A 17,347-nucleotide genomic window follows, 5' to 3' on the forward strand; every position below is an offset into this window, starting at 1 on the left:
TAGCTGTGGTATCGAAGTCCTCGACCAATCACAAGTAAGTCTCAGCTGTCAATCATTACATTTCACCTGGTTTTTACATCATCAAATAACTCATTAAAGCCAAACATAACAGTAAAAACAACAGTTTAATAACTACCAAATATAGTTATACATTTATCTGATGTGACTTTAATTTGGTCCATGTCCCATCTGCTTACAAGGAGGTTACTGGGTTTGGGAGTCATACAGTAGCCAGCCACCAGGAGGCGATCAAGATGATTTGGCTGCCCTATTGTGTCGTCCATCTTTATTTATAATGGTCTCATACATAGATAAAGCCCAAGATTTCTCTGCACATTCAAAACAAACACTGTCTGTTATTTGCACCAAGTAATTTATTAATCCATTATTTCTGATACAGGGCAGATGTGAATATTCATGTACTGTAGTTTCTTACATTATTAGTACCACTCCATTCAGGATTTACATGAAAATGTCTATTCATAACTTGTCGTTTTCTGTTCAACAATCAGCTGGTCAGTCAAAGACATATAAGAACCTGTGTAATGTACAAAAATAATAAAAAGACCTCAGTCTAGTTTGCAGCAGCTTTCAGCTCTCGAGGCTGATCCTCCATCTTCATGTTTCCTCTATCACTCATTCACATGAGACTCGGTGCTACAGCGAGTTTTAATTTGTTGTTGGTCAGAAACTGTTTTAATGTCCAGCAGGTGACGCTGCTGAAGTTGTTGATCCATAATTTGGAGTTAGACAAGAAAGTGTGAGGTCTCTTTGGTTATTTTTTTGTTTTGTTATAAAATTAGAGTCATTAAATGAGATAAACTTTCTGATTTGGATGTTTTAACATCACAGGGCTGTTAACACATTTTTTAGATCTGTAACTCTGAAAGAAAAATAAAATTCTACAAAAGAGAATTAAGGTGCTGCTCTTTTATTTAAAGCAACACTATAGCTTTATACATTAAAACATAAGCTTGATTAAAATGAGTTTGATGTTTCAGTGACTGTGAATATTGAGAATGTTTCCTCTTTCATTCCCACTTCTCACCCTGAACGTCCTGCAGAGGGCGCTGTTGCTGAGTAAGAGTTACATAGTGTTGCTTTAAATATAGGTTAATCTTTCCTGTGGCCGACTGGTGTTGATGATCCGGAGGTCATGTATGAGAATGGATAGTGAGACTGAAACTCTGTCTGCATGTTTAAAAGCTGTCGAGTGTTGGCGCACTTTAAACTCCCCACCAAAGAAAACCATTAGATCGCTGTGAGACACATTTCTCACACGTTAACATCTGGTGTTTTCTTTTGCTCTAATTCAGCAGCGGAGCGAACAAACATCAACTGAAGCACAGTCCTGGAGGAAACACTGGAGGGCGCACTTCACAGATCACTCACCACAGAGGAAAAGCCTTCCACTCTGACCGAGCTACAAACCTGGGTATATAAAAACATCCAAACTCAGCCTTCACAGAAGGTAAAACATTCAGGTCCTCCGTAGGGAAACATCTCTGAAGGCATTCAACATGTTCATGAGGTCACGTGTGATATTTCATCCACCGCTCACTGTCCTGTGCTGTAACGTCACTGCAACTATGTTTGGTTTGATTGACGTATGTTGGACATGGAACTGAAACAGTTGTAAAGCCACATATCTTCATAAACACACATTATAACATCAGTCTATATTATTGTCATCTCTTAGTAACAGTGTCAGCTCTGACCACAAGGGGGTGCAAACATCTTGGAAAGCAAATACTGATTATTATGTTTTGGCTTCATTACTGTATAAGCACTATACACAGTATAGCTTAGTTAAGTTCACCATCTTCCATCATCAGGTTTCCCTAAAGCTACTTCAAAAATGATCTCTAGAACTAGAATCCGTCCCGAGCAGAGCAGACGCATCAGTATTTAAAGTTAGTATTTGTTCCAGGTCTGACGATATATCTCTATATATTTACAATAAGAATATTATACTCACAGCATGAGAACTCTGTGAACGACAAAGTTAGAAAGTGAAAGCAGGTAACAGCAGCGAAACTGGCGAACAAGTCCGAACAGTCCTTCCCTGTACACGTGTCGGGGATGTGTCCCCCTGCGATGAGGATGACTGATCTGTAACTGACCCAAACAGCAGCGTAGTGTCATCCGTTTGTTACATGGGGCAGGAGAAGACGCACTGCTGCTGCTGTGAGGAATTCAGAGAAAGAGAAGAGAAACACAAATCTGCAACGTTTGACTAAGAAGTGAGTTGAAATCTGCTAAAAACCTTGTGCCTGTTTTGGTTTCACTATGTAAATCTCTTTTCCTTCATTCCTATTTTTTTTTTTATCTGATTACAGCAAGAAATCACAATACGATACTGCAGAAAAATCACAGCGATTTAGAAACAGCCATTTTTCTACTCTACTGATACTATAATGTTGTCACAGTTAGTGAAGCACTGTCTTCTCATTTTTGGTTTCCTCTCTAAGCGCACGCACTCTCCCGCAAAACCAGAAAAATAAACTTTAATAACATCTCACATATTTAAAACAATAGCTTACTCACTGAGACAAAAGCTCCTTTTTTTACGAGGCCACTTTTCGGAGACAAGTTTCGTGGAACAAGAACTGCAGATAACGTCCGATAGAAAAATCTTTTTGAGAAACTTCTCCCCACAAGTCGACAGGAATCTCAACGTCCTGTTTTTCTGTGAACATCTACAGCTTCGTGTCCAACTGGAGCCTCAGCTGTTCTCCACGATCTTGACAAAATACGCACTTCCTGCTTGAAATGCTGAGTGTTGGCAGTTAAAAGAGTTGTTTCTAAAACAGCAGCAGGAACCAGGAACACGACCGTAATCTCACCAAGAGGCGCCGGTTGGACATGACACACAGTTTGGTTTTAAGTCACGCTGTTATCATTGGCACTGACTTCACCACACACACTCCGACCCAGCGCCAGAGCACCAAACATCCCAGATCCCTGACCTGGACTCTGAGTGACGACCCCCAAAAGCGCCCCTGCGGCTGCCATGTTGTTGCTGTTGCTCAAACTGCTGTTGCTGCTGCTACTTCCTGTGGCTGAGACGCCGCCGGTGAGATGTGGAGAAGAAACAGACACTCCTCCTCTCCCTCCTCCTCCTCCCTGAACATTACCCTGACCTCCCTCACCTGCAGACAGGAGGAGGTGAGCAGAGGAAATCAAATCCGGCCCATCCTCACCTCCGCCTCCCCCTCTTCTTCCTCCCTCGCCGCTGCCCCCTGCTTCCCCGCTCTCCCCCAACCTGCTGCGCCTCTCGCAGTGCGAGCGGTGCCTCATGAAGCTGTCGCGCCACATGAACTTCTTGCCACAGCCGAGGCAGTCGTACGGCTTGAGGCCTGTGTGCGTCTTCATGTGCTCCGTGAGGTGATGCTTCATCTTGAACTTCTTGGCACAGACGGGGCAGTGGAACGGCCTCAGGTCCAGGTGCATGTTAATGTGGCGATCCCTCATGCTCTTGTGGGTGAACGTCTTACCACAGTGGCACATAAACATTTTCCCAGAACCCCCAGTGCTGCTGTTGCTGCCACTGCTGCCACCTCCAATCCCCCCGCTGTCCATGCCATCGACTCCCAGACCACCCTGCATCGACAGTTGGACCGCACCGTGCTCCAGACTGGGACCTTTGAAAGATGCTGCTCCTATCATACCACCTGCCATCCCTAGAGGGGGGGCGGCAGCGTCCAGAGAGAGTCCGGAGGCCTGGCTGTAGAGGAGGATCTGGTTCCCCTGCATGTCCAGGGGGAAGAGCTGGGCGCGGGCCGTTGCCGCAGACTGAACCTGGCCCAGCAGCGCTGAAACCGCACGGTTGGCGCTCTGGCTCTGACCTGCAGCGCTGTCGTGAAGGTGCTGAGCTAACGTCTGGTCCATTAAACTGCCTTCAAACTTGAGGTAGTCTTCTGAAGACTGGCAGTAGTCCATCTAGAGACAGACGGGGAGAGGGGACTTTAGATGTGATGAACGCATAACAACAGAAACCTACCTGGAGAGACAGTTTGCTGGGATCTGCATCATCAGGACACTTAAAACTGTTAATGTGATTTTACATATTCTGCTGTGGGCATGGGTTCAATGAGGATGCATTCTACTCAAAGCGTCGGCTGGCAGTGCCACATTATCAAACGATACTATAATCCTTTATAAACCTTTTGACTTTCAGCTCACCTGTGAGTCCATGTCGCTCTCGGCTCTGCCTCCCAGCTCGACAGAGAGGCTCCTGACGTTGGAGATGTTGAAGTCGCTCCTCTCCCTCTCTCTGGCCAGCTCCAGCTCCCTCTCGTCCTCGTCCTCCTCGTCCTCGCCTCCCTCCTCCCCAGACACAACGATGAGGTCGTCGTCCTCCATGCGTTCGGTTTTCACCACCACCCACTGTTTACGAGGCATGATGCTGGGCTGGCTGTAGGTGGGACGCTTCTGCGGTGGCAGCACTGAGTCCAGCCCGTCCTTTCAGTTGAGATATTTCACAGTATAATTTACATCTGCTCTTTGTTGTCAGTGAAAGCTTATTCATCTTCCTCTTGTTTAAATAAAGCTTTTTTCTGGCTTTAAATAAGTTTGAAATATTGATTCAATTTCAATATTCATTTCTACATTATTTGCTTTTGTAAATGTTTTGATGCCATCAATATAGAAAATAATGAGCGACCACTGACTAAATACTGTGTAATTTCTTCTGTGGGATTTATTTCTGACAATACAGATACAAAGAGTTTCATGTTCTGCGCTGACAATCACATCTACAATAATATAAAATATATAAATTTATAATATTCAACAAGAATCAAAATGTAAAATCGTTAATTTTAATGTAACACTTCCTAAAATCTAATTTCAAAATAAAAGCTGAAATAAATGTGCGTCAGTGTCAGGACCTTCACCTGATAGGACGAAACTCCGAAGCTGTCGCTGACCCCGACTTCCTGCTCTGACACTGAACTCATTTTCTTCCTCCTCCCGCTGCCTCCTCCTCTTCCTCTCTTCCTTTGGTGGTACAACACCTCCTCCTCTTCCTCCTCTACTTCCTCCTCCTCTTCCTCAATTAGAAAGGCCTCCTCCCCTCCTGATGGGGTGCAGTAGCTGGGGGTGTTGTTCGCCCCTCCTCCGTCCACTGAAGCTCCAGCTGCAGCTGCACCGCTTCCCCCAAAGCTGCTCCCGTCTCTGGGGCTGAAGTAGTTGGTGCTGCTCGGCGACTGGCTCTCACTCACGGACGTGTGGCTGGGAGGTTGGGAGGCACGCTGGGGCTCGTTGGAGCCCGCCACCTGAGCTTGACCACCACCGCCATCACCACCACGGGCTCCATTACCACCAGCTGCAACACTGTCACTGTTGCTGCTGCTACAGCCGGGGTTAGCTGAACCCGCACCTCCTCCCACCCCGGTTTTGACCTGCACGCCTCCTCCACTGTTGCCCCCTCCGGCCGCAGCTCGGTCCTCCTTCAGCAGCTCGGTGCACTTGTCCACGATGTGCCACATCTGCAGGACGCTTCCCACTGTGAGGTAGTTGACGATGTCTTCACGCAGCATCCGGAGCTGACCCGTGTAGGCACAGCTCAGCACGCTCTCAAACGCCAGCGGGTCCATTACGGCCGGGATGGAGACCGTAGACATGTCCTTCAGTAGAACCTGGGGATGGATGAAGGACACTATATCACAACCTGACTGCCAGCTCCTCACACAGATAACTGGGGCCTGAATTTATCTTTGGCAGATGAATAATGCTTTCTTGGAAAATCCAATTTCACCTTTTCAATTTTAAAGTAAACACAAATAATTTATTAACTAGAATGGCATTCAGTGAATACCAACACCAAGGCCTTCAGCTCAATCAAGCTGCACCACAATGTTAAGGGAAGTAATATAAAATTCCTGGTTTGCCCCAAATTTGAATGGGTTCTTTCTTAATCCATGTCAGATCTTTCCGCTAAATTTTGTGCAAATCAGTTTTTATGTAATCCTGCTGATAAACAAACAGACAGAGAGATAGACAGGGGCGGATAATAACATAAACAGTGATGTCAGAAATGTGTTCAATCCGGTTCATCAGATCCCATCACAGCCCGCCACTCCCACCTGGTCATGGAAGTAGGGTGAGGACGCGGCCAGGACGCAGCGGTGGGCCTTGAACACTTGTCCCTGGACGTGGATGGAGAGGTCACAGAGCCTGCCGTCCTCTCTCTGCCGGTTCAGGCTGTCCAGCACCGAGGCCTGAGCGCTGGGGAAGCACACCTGCACCATCGAGCCAGAAGTGTCGCTGTGAGCTGAACTGCTGCTGCTGCCCACTTCCATGGGCAGGGACTGCATCTGGGGGGTAGAAAACAGTCATGACTTGCACTTGCACGTCCTCCCACGACTCAGAAACAGTCTGCGCAAACCTAAAACAACAGAAACCTTTCTGATTTGAAATTTGAAATTTTATTTTGGTCCATCTCCCATCTGCGAACACTGAGGAGGTGGGATTTTTGACCTATACTGCAGCAGGCCACTAGGGGGTGATTGAGACGCTTTGGCTTCACTTTTGAAGAGCTGTCATGTCCATCTTTACATTTGAGCTGTGTCCCAACTCAGGGGTCGCTTCCTTCAGAGGACCTGGTCTACATAGCTCCTGAAGACGGTCTCCTTCTGGAGCTGGAGGATTTCCAGTGAAAGAAGTTGCATCTTTCATTGCTCAGGAATGGAAGGATGCATTTGAAGGAGATGGAACAGTCGAGTCGCCCAATCGGTCTTCGAATGCAGCCTCCGAAGGATGCGTCCCCTAACAGACTGTATTTCTCACCACGACTGACTCAATGCTGAATACTGGGATCAGATATATAACAGGCAGATGCTCCGATATGAAGGGTGGGGGTGAACGCAGAGAGAACAGTGGCCAATCAGCCTTGTTCAGACCTGTGAGAGAAATAGTGATTTGTGAAGATGGTCTATACAAATAACATCTGATTGATTGATGATATTGTTACAGAGAAAAGCCGAATACACTGTGAAGCTGTCAGTCACACACTGTGTTTAATGTCAGCAGGGTCAGAGGTCAGATCATCAGGGTCACATGCACACACTTGTCTTGTGTTGCTGTTGTCAGTGCGTGAGAGAATCTACAACAGCAAATCAGAGCTGTGGATGGAGGAGGTGTAAGTGATGATGAAGGTGGTGTTAGTGGTGATGATGAAGATGGTGTTAGTGATGATGATGTTAGTGGAGGTGTTAGTGATGATGAAGGTGGTGTTAGTGGTGATGATGTTAGTGGAGGTGGAGGTGATGAAGATGGTGTTAGTGATGATGATGTTAGTGGTGATGATGAAGATGGTGTTAGTGATGATGTTAGTGGAGGTGTTAGTGATGATGATGAAGAGGGTGTTAGTGATGATGATGTTAGTGGAGGTGTTAGTGATGATGATGAAGATGGTGTTTGTGGTGATGTTAGTGGAAGTGTAAGTGATGATGTTGGTGGAGGTGGAGGTGTTAGTGATGATGAAGGTGATGGTGTTAGTGATGATGAAGATGGTGTTACAGGTAATGATACAGATGATGGTGTTAGTGATGATGATGAAGATGGTGTTTGTGGTGATGTTAGTGTAAGTGTAAGTGATGATGTTGGTGGAGGTGGAGGTGTTAGTGATGATGATGTTGGTGGAGGTGTTAGTGATGATGATGAAGATGGTGTTTGTGGTGATGTTAGTGTAAGTGATGATGTTGGTGGAGGTGGAGGTGTTAGTGATGATGAAGGTGATGGTGTTAGTGATGATGAAGATGGTGTTACAGGTAATGATACAGATGATGGTGTTAGTGATGATGAAGATGATGGTGTTAGGGAGGACGATGAAGATGCAGCAGACAAACAGCTGTTTAGCCTCAGACTCTGATCACACCGTTACAGATGTGACGTTAGCCTGTTAGCTAGCTCCTCACACGGCTACACACACACACACACACACACACACACACTGACCGTCTCAGTTGACCGAACAGCGGCTCAGAGTGAAGAGTGTGTCCGAGCCGAGGGCAGCGAGTCCCGCTGGTTCCTCCGCGACCTGAAGTCTAACGACCATCTTTAAAGAATAACTCTTCTTCTTCTTCTCCTCCTGTGGAGCTGCAGCGGCAGACAGACACTGCGCCTTTAACCAGCTCCAGACAGGCGAGCCAGACTTTAGCCGACAGAAAATAAAGGATCATTTTACATACAATAAATAGAACTATAATCATTTACACTACTTTAATTCATCCTCAATTCTATTTAACAATTCGTGTGAATTTTATCAAAATTAAATATAATTATGAAATTTTAATTTAATCATCCTGAAATTATTCAAAACAGACATTTAAATAAATAAAAAATGGTGGGAAACTCATTATTTCTTCCAATATTTTAGATTACCCCGTTTCCTTATTTTTTTATAAAAATATATATCACATGACTTTTTAATTTCTCCTAAATTGTATTAAAGAAAAAGTAAATAAAATGAGACAAGGGGTAAATTAAAAAAGAAAAAATAAGGTGTGTACATATATATATATATATAAATATACACAATTTTATAAAAAAAATCTAAAAATCAAACAGACATTTTCTTTATTTCTTAAATGAGGAGATACTGAGGGTTAAAACAAATTAAAAAAGGATAAGACATGTTATTTCCTACCTTAATTAAAAATTTAAAAATAACTGACAATTTAATTCTTCCTGAATTCTATTCAAATTCAGATAAATTTAAAGTTGGACTAAAGCACCATCTCAAAGAAACTGACAATAAATTCCTGGATCTACTCCAAACTGTAATGTTTTCTTTCTTTGGCTCAACCCCTCCACAAACATTCATGGAAATTAGGTCAGTGCAGTTTTTGAAAAAACCTGCCAACAAACACACAGCAATGAAAACGTAATCACCTTGGCAGAATAAGGCAAATGAAATGCAAGTAGGCCATCTACTGAAGGTCTTTATTATTTCAGCACATTGGCTCAGAGAGTACAGATGGAGAAATAATAATATAAAATACAAGATGACTACTTATCACCACAAGTGTCACAAAAACAATATTGGAAATGACAGTTTACTTAAACTATTTTTTGCAGTGGAGATTAAAGCATTGACTGATTAATCAGGAAAAAACTCACTGTATATAAAAGAGTCGTATATATCGAGATTTAAAAAATTAGTAGAAATATGCATATGTACACATCCACTGGATTTACATAAAAAGGTGTACGAATTTTTAGAAGCCTGTTAGTGATCACTAATCAAGGCCCTGAGAATATTTTTAAGTTTTTGGTTCCGACTGATTGGCACCACAGTGCGAACCAAACAGCTCAATCTGTAAATAAAAGACAGGATTTCATGCTGCTACAACAACGGTAAAAATAGGACATAAAGTAAGATTTTTCCCCCAGAGCTTCACTCTACTTCCGGTTGGCACTCGCAGTCCCGATAACACAGTCGTTCACCTGAAAAAACAGCAAACACAAAACACGAGGTGTAAACATCCAGTACAGTTTAAAACAATATCATCACCTCTGCTTTTACATTTTTGTCATGTTGTGAGTTTGTTGGTTGGTTTGTATGTTTTTGAAGATTACACAAAAACAAGTCAAATTCAATTTTGATGCAGATCCATTTGTTTCCACTTTCTGTAACATTGCAAATATTTCCACTGATTTCTCATAAAATAATTATGGGATGGATTTTCATGAGGGAAAAAAATAAATCATACATGTTTAGAGGACTGATATCTGTGAGTGTGCGTAATTTGGTGCATGTTGAATTTAAGGGGCTGTTGGGCCATGGTGTGCACTCTACTCAGTGCAATCTGGTTACATATTGTTTATGTTAAGGGACTTCGGTTCATGCTCATGTCAGGTTTTAGCAGCCATCTCATAAAAGGCACATATTTAAAAACAACACAAAACAAAGATGCCACTGACCTTGCTGGCAAACCTCAAGGAGTTGAGCGTTTCCCCGAAGCTGTCCGTCTCTGGGGCGATGTTCACGAACATCAGGCTGGGATTAGCACGACAGAAATAGAATCAGCATGAATAAACTTATAAGAATAATGTGACACAACGTAATGCAGCATCTTATGTAGCAGACCATTGGACATGTGAAGATACACTAAGGAACTCACGTCTTGCTGTTTCCTCCTAAGCAGCACTGCAGGAGGTATGTGAGCTTGGAGTTTCTGTACGGAATGTGGCTCTCCTGGATGAGAAGAAAAATCAGTTTATGTCAAACAAAATAAATAAAAAGGATTTAGATGTTGATGTAAACGAATCCCAGCATTGTCAGTTTTTATCCCAGCTCCTGCTTACAGACCTTGTTGGCCAGCGCGGTGATGACGAGGCCCAGGTTGGACAGAGAACCGTTGATGGCCGTCATCTCTTTGAAGCGCTCGCCCTGAGACTGACTCTTCACCATTCGCTCACTGCCAGCCAAGTCCACCAGGCACAGAGTGGCTATACACACAAAAACAAACGTGTTATGAAGGCTAAAAAAGCTTGATTATAAAAGAGCTTTTTTGGGGAACAGAATAAGAAGCTTCAGAGGCACAACATTGATGTTGAGTTCGAGCTGATGGCCAATGAACATTTTTGATTTTCAAAAAATACAAGTGAAGCCACAGTCCAGATGCTGGTTTAATCACTGGGGTTATACTCACACTTGCATTTGACATCTCTGCCAAAATTCAATCCCTCGATATCCAGCTGGAAGACTGAATGGGAGCGAGAGGAGCGGTCGTTCTGAGCCGTCTGGGCTGTGGAGCGGTTCTGATTGGCCAGGGCAATCATGCCGAGGACCTAGACGGAAATCAGTGAATTTTCTTACTCTTGAAAACAGTGTGTGGATACTTGTGTACTTCTTTCACAATTTCAAAATGAACAAGCTTTAAAATCTGCAGTTTATTGTCATCTTTGAAAGATACTTTTTCTTTTATAAAGATGCAGGTTATGTTGTTGATCATCGTGTCGTTTAAGCAGCTGAGATATAACCGTTCCGCCGTACCTGATCCTCGTTGGAGACCTTTTCATAGGTGAGGTTGGTGATGGTCACCTCATTGGTGGTTGACTTTCGGATTTCGTGTTCAGGCCTCTTGCTGGCTTTGCCGGTGTAGAGGAGGTCTCGCAGGGTCTCGTTGTAGATTTCAACAAAGCTTGCTGTGAAGGTGAACTGAGGTAAAAACACAGACACAATTCCTGTGTGTTATTATATCTCCTCCAGAGTTAAAAACATTCAGAGATATAAGTCAATAGTGAGGATTGTATGTAATGCTCTAGGCTCCACACCACAATATCTAATGTGCAGACCCTGGCTCCAGATGATGTTAAAAGCACAAGATGGCTGCACCTGTACATTTGAGCTTGGATTACCTCTTTCCCTGTATGCTCTCACACGAATCACAGACCACACTAACCTCCCAGCCTTGTGCTCCTAGTTTCTCTGCTGCTTTGAAAATTTGCTGCACCGCTCTGGGAATGACGCCTCTGGTCTCGTCAAACTCGTCTCCCTCCATGGTGTATGTCTTTCCACTTCCTGTCTGGCCATATGCAAAGCAGCAGACGTTGTAGCCGTCCAATGCTGACTGCACCAACAGAGAGATCTCCTCAAAGACCTGGAAATAAGGTGAAATGGTCACTGTGCAATTTCCTGCTTTGGCTGAACAAAATATGTGAATTAAAAAAAAAAAATACCTTTGAGTTATTCATGATAACTCAAAGATTGTTTTATAGATAGTACTGTAAGCTGTGACACATGAATATTGTTTACCTCTTGTTGTGAGGAATGGGGGCTAAACACGCGGTCAAAGTTGAAGTTGTAACTCTTCTGAGTGTCGGCAGTTTTGCCTGTATGAGACTGAAAAGAAGGAAGAGGGTAAAGAAAACAGTTTCTGTGACCACAAACATACCTGTGAGAGATGTGGAATGCTGACAGGATTCTCACCTCCTCTGTTTTGGCCAGCGTTATCATCTTGTTGTCACTGGCTGGGAGCTGGATCTGCTTGCTGAGGCCTCCACCAACCAGTGGACGCACTCTGCAAAAAACCCTGATGTTGCCCTGCGTGAGAAAGATGATGGACAGATTAGTCTGAGGCTTCATCCTAACTACCACGTTTTGGTTTTAAAAACTAATCACTGCTGTCTAATCTAGAGTTTTCAAGCACCTAATACTGAGAAGTTTGGAAATTCTACTAGCCCAGTTTTAGTTTGAAAATGTTGGGGCCTTGTGGTATGAACGGGCAGAAACTGAGACATTTGGAGACTTGACGCAGTCACACACATTCCTTTCCTGATTGTTTCTCATCAGTCACGACCTGACTATTAGCAAAACTTTGGTAGCACCGTCAGTAACAGTTCCCCTTTTCCACCATTGTCGTTTCTTGTCCGTATTTGATGTAACTAAGCAACCAACTGCAGAGTAAACAAGTAAACTTCTTCCTGTTAACATCGGTCAGTGTTAACCCAACACACAGATCAGCTCAAAGGCCTTTGAGAGAGTCGTCACGGTCACGATAACTCACCTTGAGCTCCTGAATAGCATTGTGGAGCCGCCTGCGCTCCATTTCACCGGCATGAAGGTCGTCTCTTTGCTGGGCCACGGTCTCTTTGAGACAGCGGACTTCTTCTTCAGTGTCTCTGAGGGTTGCCTGCACGCGGATCAGAGTCGTTTCCTGCACTGAGAGCTTCATCTGGAGTGAAAAGGGAGGAACAACTGAAACATCTTTTCATAAAATCTGAAAGTCTTGGTTGGGTTTTAGGACAGTTAGAGGTTCTTTAAACAGTTGACCAGTTGTTTGCTCAGATAAAAAACAGGCCTGAATAAATCCACTGAAGGGTAATAGAGTCCAGCAGGTCAAGTCTGGCATGTGTGTGTAATTATACTACACAATGAAGATCACCAGTATTCTCTGTTGACCAGGGTTAGGGTTAGGGGTTATACCTTAAGAGTTTGTAGCTCTGTCTCTTGACTGTCTCTGAGCGTCTCCATGACCTTGTATTTGCCCTCCAAGTTGGACAGCTCCTTTTGAAGAGTGCTCTTATCACTAGACACTTGCTCCAACTCATCCCGGACTCCTGACAGTGCCTGCAGCTCCTCTTCATACTCACTAATGAATTACAAAGAGACAAATTAGTGACACTACAATGTAATGGCAGTAAAATGTTTAATTTTATTCATTTTTCCAAATGAATCTGTCCTGGTACCTGATCTGGTTTCTCTGCTTTTCGAGCTCTTTCTCCATTACATCCACTCTTGTCCGACTCTGGGTCATGGAGCCTCTCAGAGCCTCATTCTCCTGGTTGACAGATTTGAACTTGGTCTGGTAGTTACGGATCTTACCCTCCATGTCGCTGACCTTGCCCTTCAGGTCCCATGCATGCCGTTTATTGGCGGCGGCTCCACCTGTAAACGAGAGCATCATCAACAGTCGTGACATTTATTATCAGACCTCATCTTCCCCAGTTCTTATTTCAGTCCCTTACAGAAAAACTATTTTGCCCTTTTCACAGAATTGCAACATTTGTAATTTGTTAGGAAGGCAAGTAAAAAACACTGCCATTTATTTAACGGCACTAATTTCTCACCTGCTTTTGTGCCAGTGGCTGCAACAGGTTGTTTCACATTGCCTCCCTTTGCTGAAGTTGCTGCTACAGATGGTTTTAGGACACCTGATGGGACAAAATGTGGTGATGGACAATGCATACAAATGAGCAGAGATGTTCACATAATAGATTTATTACCAATATAATGATAGATTGCGCTAAAGAACCGAAGAATTTTTTAATTGTCTTGATATCAGCTGGTAAAAAACACCTCCAGGTTAAAGGCTAGTGAACTCAATGCTGTCATCGTCTTACCTCTGGAAGGACCAGCAGCCACGGTGGCAGCTCCCATACCCCTGACTGGCTTCACTGTGTCCGGGAGAAAAGACAAACATCAAAATAAGAAATACACTTCTTAGAGATAAAATGTTTTTAACCACACACTTCCAGCAACAATGTCATTAATTGCTTAACAAGGAAGAAGCACCTGGCAGAAAAAAATGAATAAAACAATGGAACATAAGCAAACAATAACAAAAAGATAAAATTATAGATATAAATTATCAAATAATATAATAGTCAGTTCATTAAGGAAAACTTGAAGGTGGGATTTGAAAGAAGCCAGAGAGTTAGTCAGTCAGTCTCGATTAATGGACAGCAAATTCCATAATGTTATTGTTATCAAACCCTTACTGAAATGTATTTAAGGCTTGATACTTTGATAAAATGAAGTAAAAAGAAAAACCAAATGCAACCAAATGTATAGGGCTTGAATTTTAGAAACTAAATATAAAGATACGCAGAAATGCAAAGCTTTTCTGGTGTGAGAATCAGGTTCGAGATGTTAACTCACAAAGAGGGGCCCTGGCTGCTGCAACCGGCCGCTTCCCACCGATGATTGTCGCTGCCGCCTGTGGTTTGATCGGCTCTGGGTCCTTCCGAGTCCTCTTCTGTAAACACACACACAAAACACCATCAGCACAAAGCGAGAGCAGCACATCCACAGTTTGGTCTATAGAAGGGATCTCCTTTGTTCTGTACACCGATGTATAATAAATACCTCATCATTTTAGGGACACGTTCAAATTGGCTCTGTGGATTAATACTGTTATTGGCTTGTCAAATATCGGACTTAGTTGCAAAAAGATGTTTTCTTAAGAGTAGTACATAAAATATAATATCATTATCACAATATGATTTTCATCTGTAGCACAAGCAGTCGGAAAGAAGAACAGTTTTGCGGTCTGCAAATTAATTTATCAGAAATTTAGAACTATGAAAACAAATTAGTGCAAGATATAAAATAAATACACAACTTAAATATCTGCACTAGGCCCCAGAATATCCATTATTACAAGTCAGGATGGCGATGTACTGCCATATTGATATTTGGTCCCAAGCCTGGCATACAAGTATACATTCACAACAGTATACAATATGATGAGAATGTAAAAATGGTATGTATCTATATAAGTTTGGGGTATTTCACAATAAGAGGCATACATATGGTATAATATAATATATGTTATGTTATACAGATAGAAATTCAGTGATTGTGCAGAATTTAAATCTTCGACCTTCACTCAGGATTAACAACCTGTCTTTAAACTTAAGGAAATAATAATAGTTGTTGTACTTGTCCCTCAGTGCATCGCAGATAACAGATGTTTCTTAGTGTTGAGGACAAACCTGAGCAGGAGCACAGTCCGGGCCATTCTCTGAGCCGCTGCTGCTAGTGAGGACTCTCTTACTGGACATCACCGGTAAACGGGACATGCTCTGTCCACAGTCAGGAGGGAAATCAGCCATGTTAGCAAACCACAGAGAAAACAAAGTCTAACTCAGCAGGAAGAAGAATGCGACTGATGCACATTAGCTTAAAGCCACCGAGCAGCCGTTAGCCACATCGCTGACGTTAGCCGCCGTTAGCTTGAAGATACAGGAAACAGCTCCGTTGACCGAGCGGAGGAACTGGGTCTTAAAACCGCGCGTTCACACTTTGCGTGATTCTCATGAAAAGTGAAATCTTACATGGATGATAACAGAAACCTTGGATGACGATGATTCTCCTGCGCCGCGTCCGGACGTTTGAATTCAAATTCAACTGCTGGGCTCGGCGCTCCCGACACGCTGCCGTGATTGGCTGAGCCGCCGGAAACCACGCCCCTTTGTGTTGATGTTTTGGTCATACTGCACTGAACGTCCCGCTCGGGCGGGATACACGAGGTTTGCATGTCTAAAGGCAAAATCTCAATATTGATGAGTGAAACGAATCGTACTTGGGATTCACTGTAGCTCCGTCACTGTAAACAGATCTTATTTTATCTATATCATCATTTTATCATCTTTATATTTAGTCTATGAACTACATGAACCTCACGAAGTAAAGTTAGCTCACCTCTTTTACACGTTTTTTAAAATAAATATTGTAAAAATACAATTTTTCCATAACTCTCCTGGGTTTTTAAATTCAAAGCCAGTTGTTATCACTTCCTCTTTACCGACACTGGAATTACAGAAAAACATCTGTAGTCGAGTGTCTCTCAGGCCCAATGAAATTCAATAAACAAACACACAAACCAACCAACAAACAGACACAACACACACAACAGACACAACCCTTTAACAGAGGTAATAACTTATTTTACTAAGCTCAGTAGTCAGTTATGAAATGTCTATAATAAAAACGCTGGCTGGTCCCTGCACAGTTGTTTGTATTTAATATTTAAAACATTACGTCACTTTAAGGTTTTTGCCTAATTTCACTGTCTTTCGTGTACAGATGCAAATGAATGTTGATGGTATTACATTTTTTCAATATACACTGAAGAACTGCAGATGAATTGCAGTATATATATTCTCCTTCATTGACAAACCTGATTGGTATTTTGAGCTATTGTGTGAATAACTTTTTTCTTCCCAACACACGGACGCTTTTGCAATATTTTAACTGCGTATCAGTTGTGAACTGTTTACTCACTGTCTGATTATTTTGTCTTCCCTAGAGAATCCTTCGTCTGTAAATCATTCCAGGTTTTTGTCAAATTGATTAGTAACACAATAACACAAGGTTCGCAATTCCAGCTCAACAAAATGCAGACACAACTTGAGCCTCAGAATTTATCAAACAAGTAAAAAATAAATAGTAATCATACATACTTGTCAGGGCCATACAGACGGAGAGTTAACAAAACAAACAGAGACAAGACAATAGAGTAATTTCTTCATAAACTGTTTTTTTAAACTTTATTCTCCTTAAGGGAAGAAACAGTCTGTTCAGATGAGCAAGAGGTGTAACTGTGCATACAGTATGCCAGAGTGTAGCATAAGAGGGCAGTTAATTACTGTATTATTATCAGGAAAATCAGTAATAACATTAACATGAATATTGAGAATGGGTTATTTTTCATAAAAAGACACAATGAAGTACAGGGAGGAGTATATATGAAGACATCAGCCCTGTGTAGAGGCCGTTAGAACATTGTGATTGGGTAGAGCACAAAAACATGGCGGCAGTGTCCCAGGTCAACGATGTCACAGCCTTGTTACCTCCACCAAGGAGGTCATGTTTTTGTCTGCATTTGTTTCGTCGTTAGCAGGATTACGATGTTAACAGTGTTTGCAATTTGGTGCAGGTCCAAATGATAATCTGGATAGAGTGAAATTAAATGTGGTTTCAAAATAGGACTGCCATTTTTTAAGAATTAAGATTAACAAAGTTAAAGTGTTCATGGAGAAATTCCCAGCGGGACCACAGCAACGACAATTTTGTGAGAACCCCCTTCTGGCAAATTTAAAGGATTATCTT

At 42.7% G+C, this 17,347-nt stretch overlaps 3 protein-coding genes across 4 annotated transcripts in view; 1 reads left to right on the plus strand and 2 right to left on the minus strand.

Annotated features, from left to right (window-relative positions):
- The window catches only part of LOC117770959 (tapasin-like), a 1,175,540-nt gene that overhangs the window by 58,700 nt on the left and 1,099,493 nt on the right, over positions 1-17,347 (plus strand). The gene's annotated exons all lie outside the window — the stretch shown is intronic.
- Positions 357-8,147, minus strand: zbtb22b (zinc finger and BTB domain containing 22b). Of its 2 annotated transcripts, XR_004615461.1 has the most exons (6): positions 7,963-8,147; positions 6,090-6,320; positions 4,899-5,642; positions 4,186-4,464; positions 2,548-3,942; positions 357-2,185 (listed from the first exon to the last, which is right to left on the minus strand). XR_004615461.1 is itself a non-coding variant. In XM_034600842.1 (5 exons), the coding sequence occupies exons 2-5, from the start codon at positions 6,318-6,320 to the stop codon at positions 2,884-2,886; spliced, it is 2,313 nt and encodes a 770-aa protein (XP_034456733.1). In that variant the 5' UTR covers positions 7,963-8,147; the 3' UTR covers positions 357-2,883. The 2 variants fall into 2 exon arrangements, 1 of the variants encoding a protein (XP_034456733.1); XM_034600842.1 differs by having other exon boundaries at positions 357-3,942.
- On the minus strand, positions 9,395-15,682 carry kifc1 (kinesin family member C1). Its single transcript, XM_034600859.1, has 17 exons — positions 15,571-15,682; positions 15,229-15,318; positions 14,393-14,489; positions 13,855-13,908; positions 13,582-13,665; positions 13,201-13,399; positions 12,938-13,103; positions 12,519-12,686; positions 11,942-12,055; positions 11,768-11,854; positions 11,415-11,612; positions 11,006-11,170; positions 10,662-10,800; positions 10,319-10,458; positions 10,131-10,204; positions 9,931-10,006; positions 9,395-9,453 (listed from the first exon to the last, which is right to left on the minus strand). The coding sequence occupies exons 2-17, from the start codon at positions 15,313-15,315 to the stop codon at positions 9,409-9,411; spliced, it is 1,893 nt and encodes a 630-aa protein (XP_034456750.1). The 5' UTR covers positions 15,316-15,318; positions 15,571-15,682; the 3' UTR covers positions 9,395-9,408.

Source organism: Hippoglossus hippoglossus, chromosome 11 (assembly GCF_009819705.1).
Source record: "Hippoglossus hippoglossus isolate fHipHip1 chromosome 11, fHipHip1.pri, whole genome shotgun sequence".
In the NCBI taxonomy this organism is placed as follows: Eukaryota; Metazoa; Chordata; class Actinopteri; order Pleuronectiformes; family Pleuronectidae; genus Hippoglossus; species Hippoglossus hippoglossus.

What these genes read in the sequence shown, in the direction of transcription:
- kifc1 (XM_034600859.1), bottom strand. Translation starts at nt 15,315, where the DNA reads ATGTCCCGTTTACCGGTGATGTCCAGTAAGAGAGTCCTCACTAGCAGC. An exon ending in GGCTGCTGGTCCTTCCAGAG is followed by an intron (nt 13,666 to 13,854) that starts GTAAGACGATGA and finishes TTGTCCCATCAG; the next exon opens with GTGTCCTAAAACCATCTGTA. An exon ending in CAGAGATGTCAAATGCAAGT is followed by an intron (nt 10,459 to 10,661) that starts GTGAGTATAACC and finishes TTGTGTGTATAG; the next exon opens with CCACTCTGTGCCTGGTGGAC.
- zbtb22b (XM_034600842.1), bottom strand. Translation starts at nt 6,320, where the DNA reads ATGCAGTCCCTGCCCATGGAAGTGGGCAGCAGCAGCAGTTCAGCTCAC. An exon ending in CACCCTACTTCCATGACCAG is followed by an intron (nt 5,643 to 6,089) that starts GTGGGAGTGGCG and finishes ATCCATCCCCAG; the next exon opens with GTTCTACTGAAGGACATGTC. An exon ending in TCGGAGTTTCGTCCTATCAG is followed by an intron (nt 4,465 to 4,898) that starts GTGAAGGTCCTG and finishes CTCAACTGAAAG; the next exon opens with GACGGGCTGGACTCAGTGCT.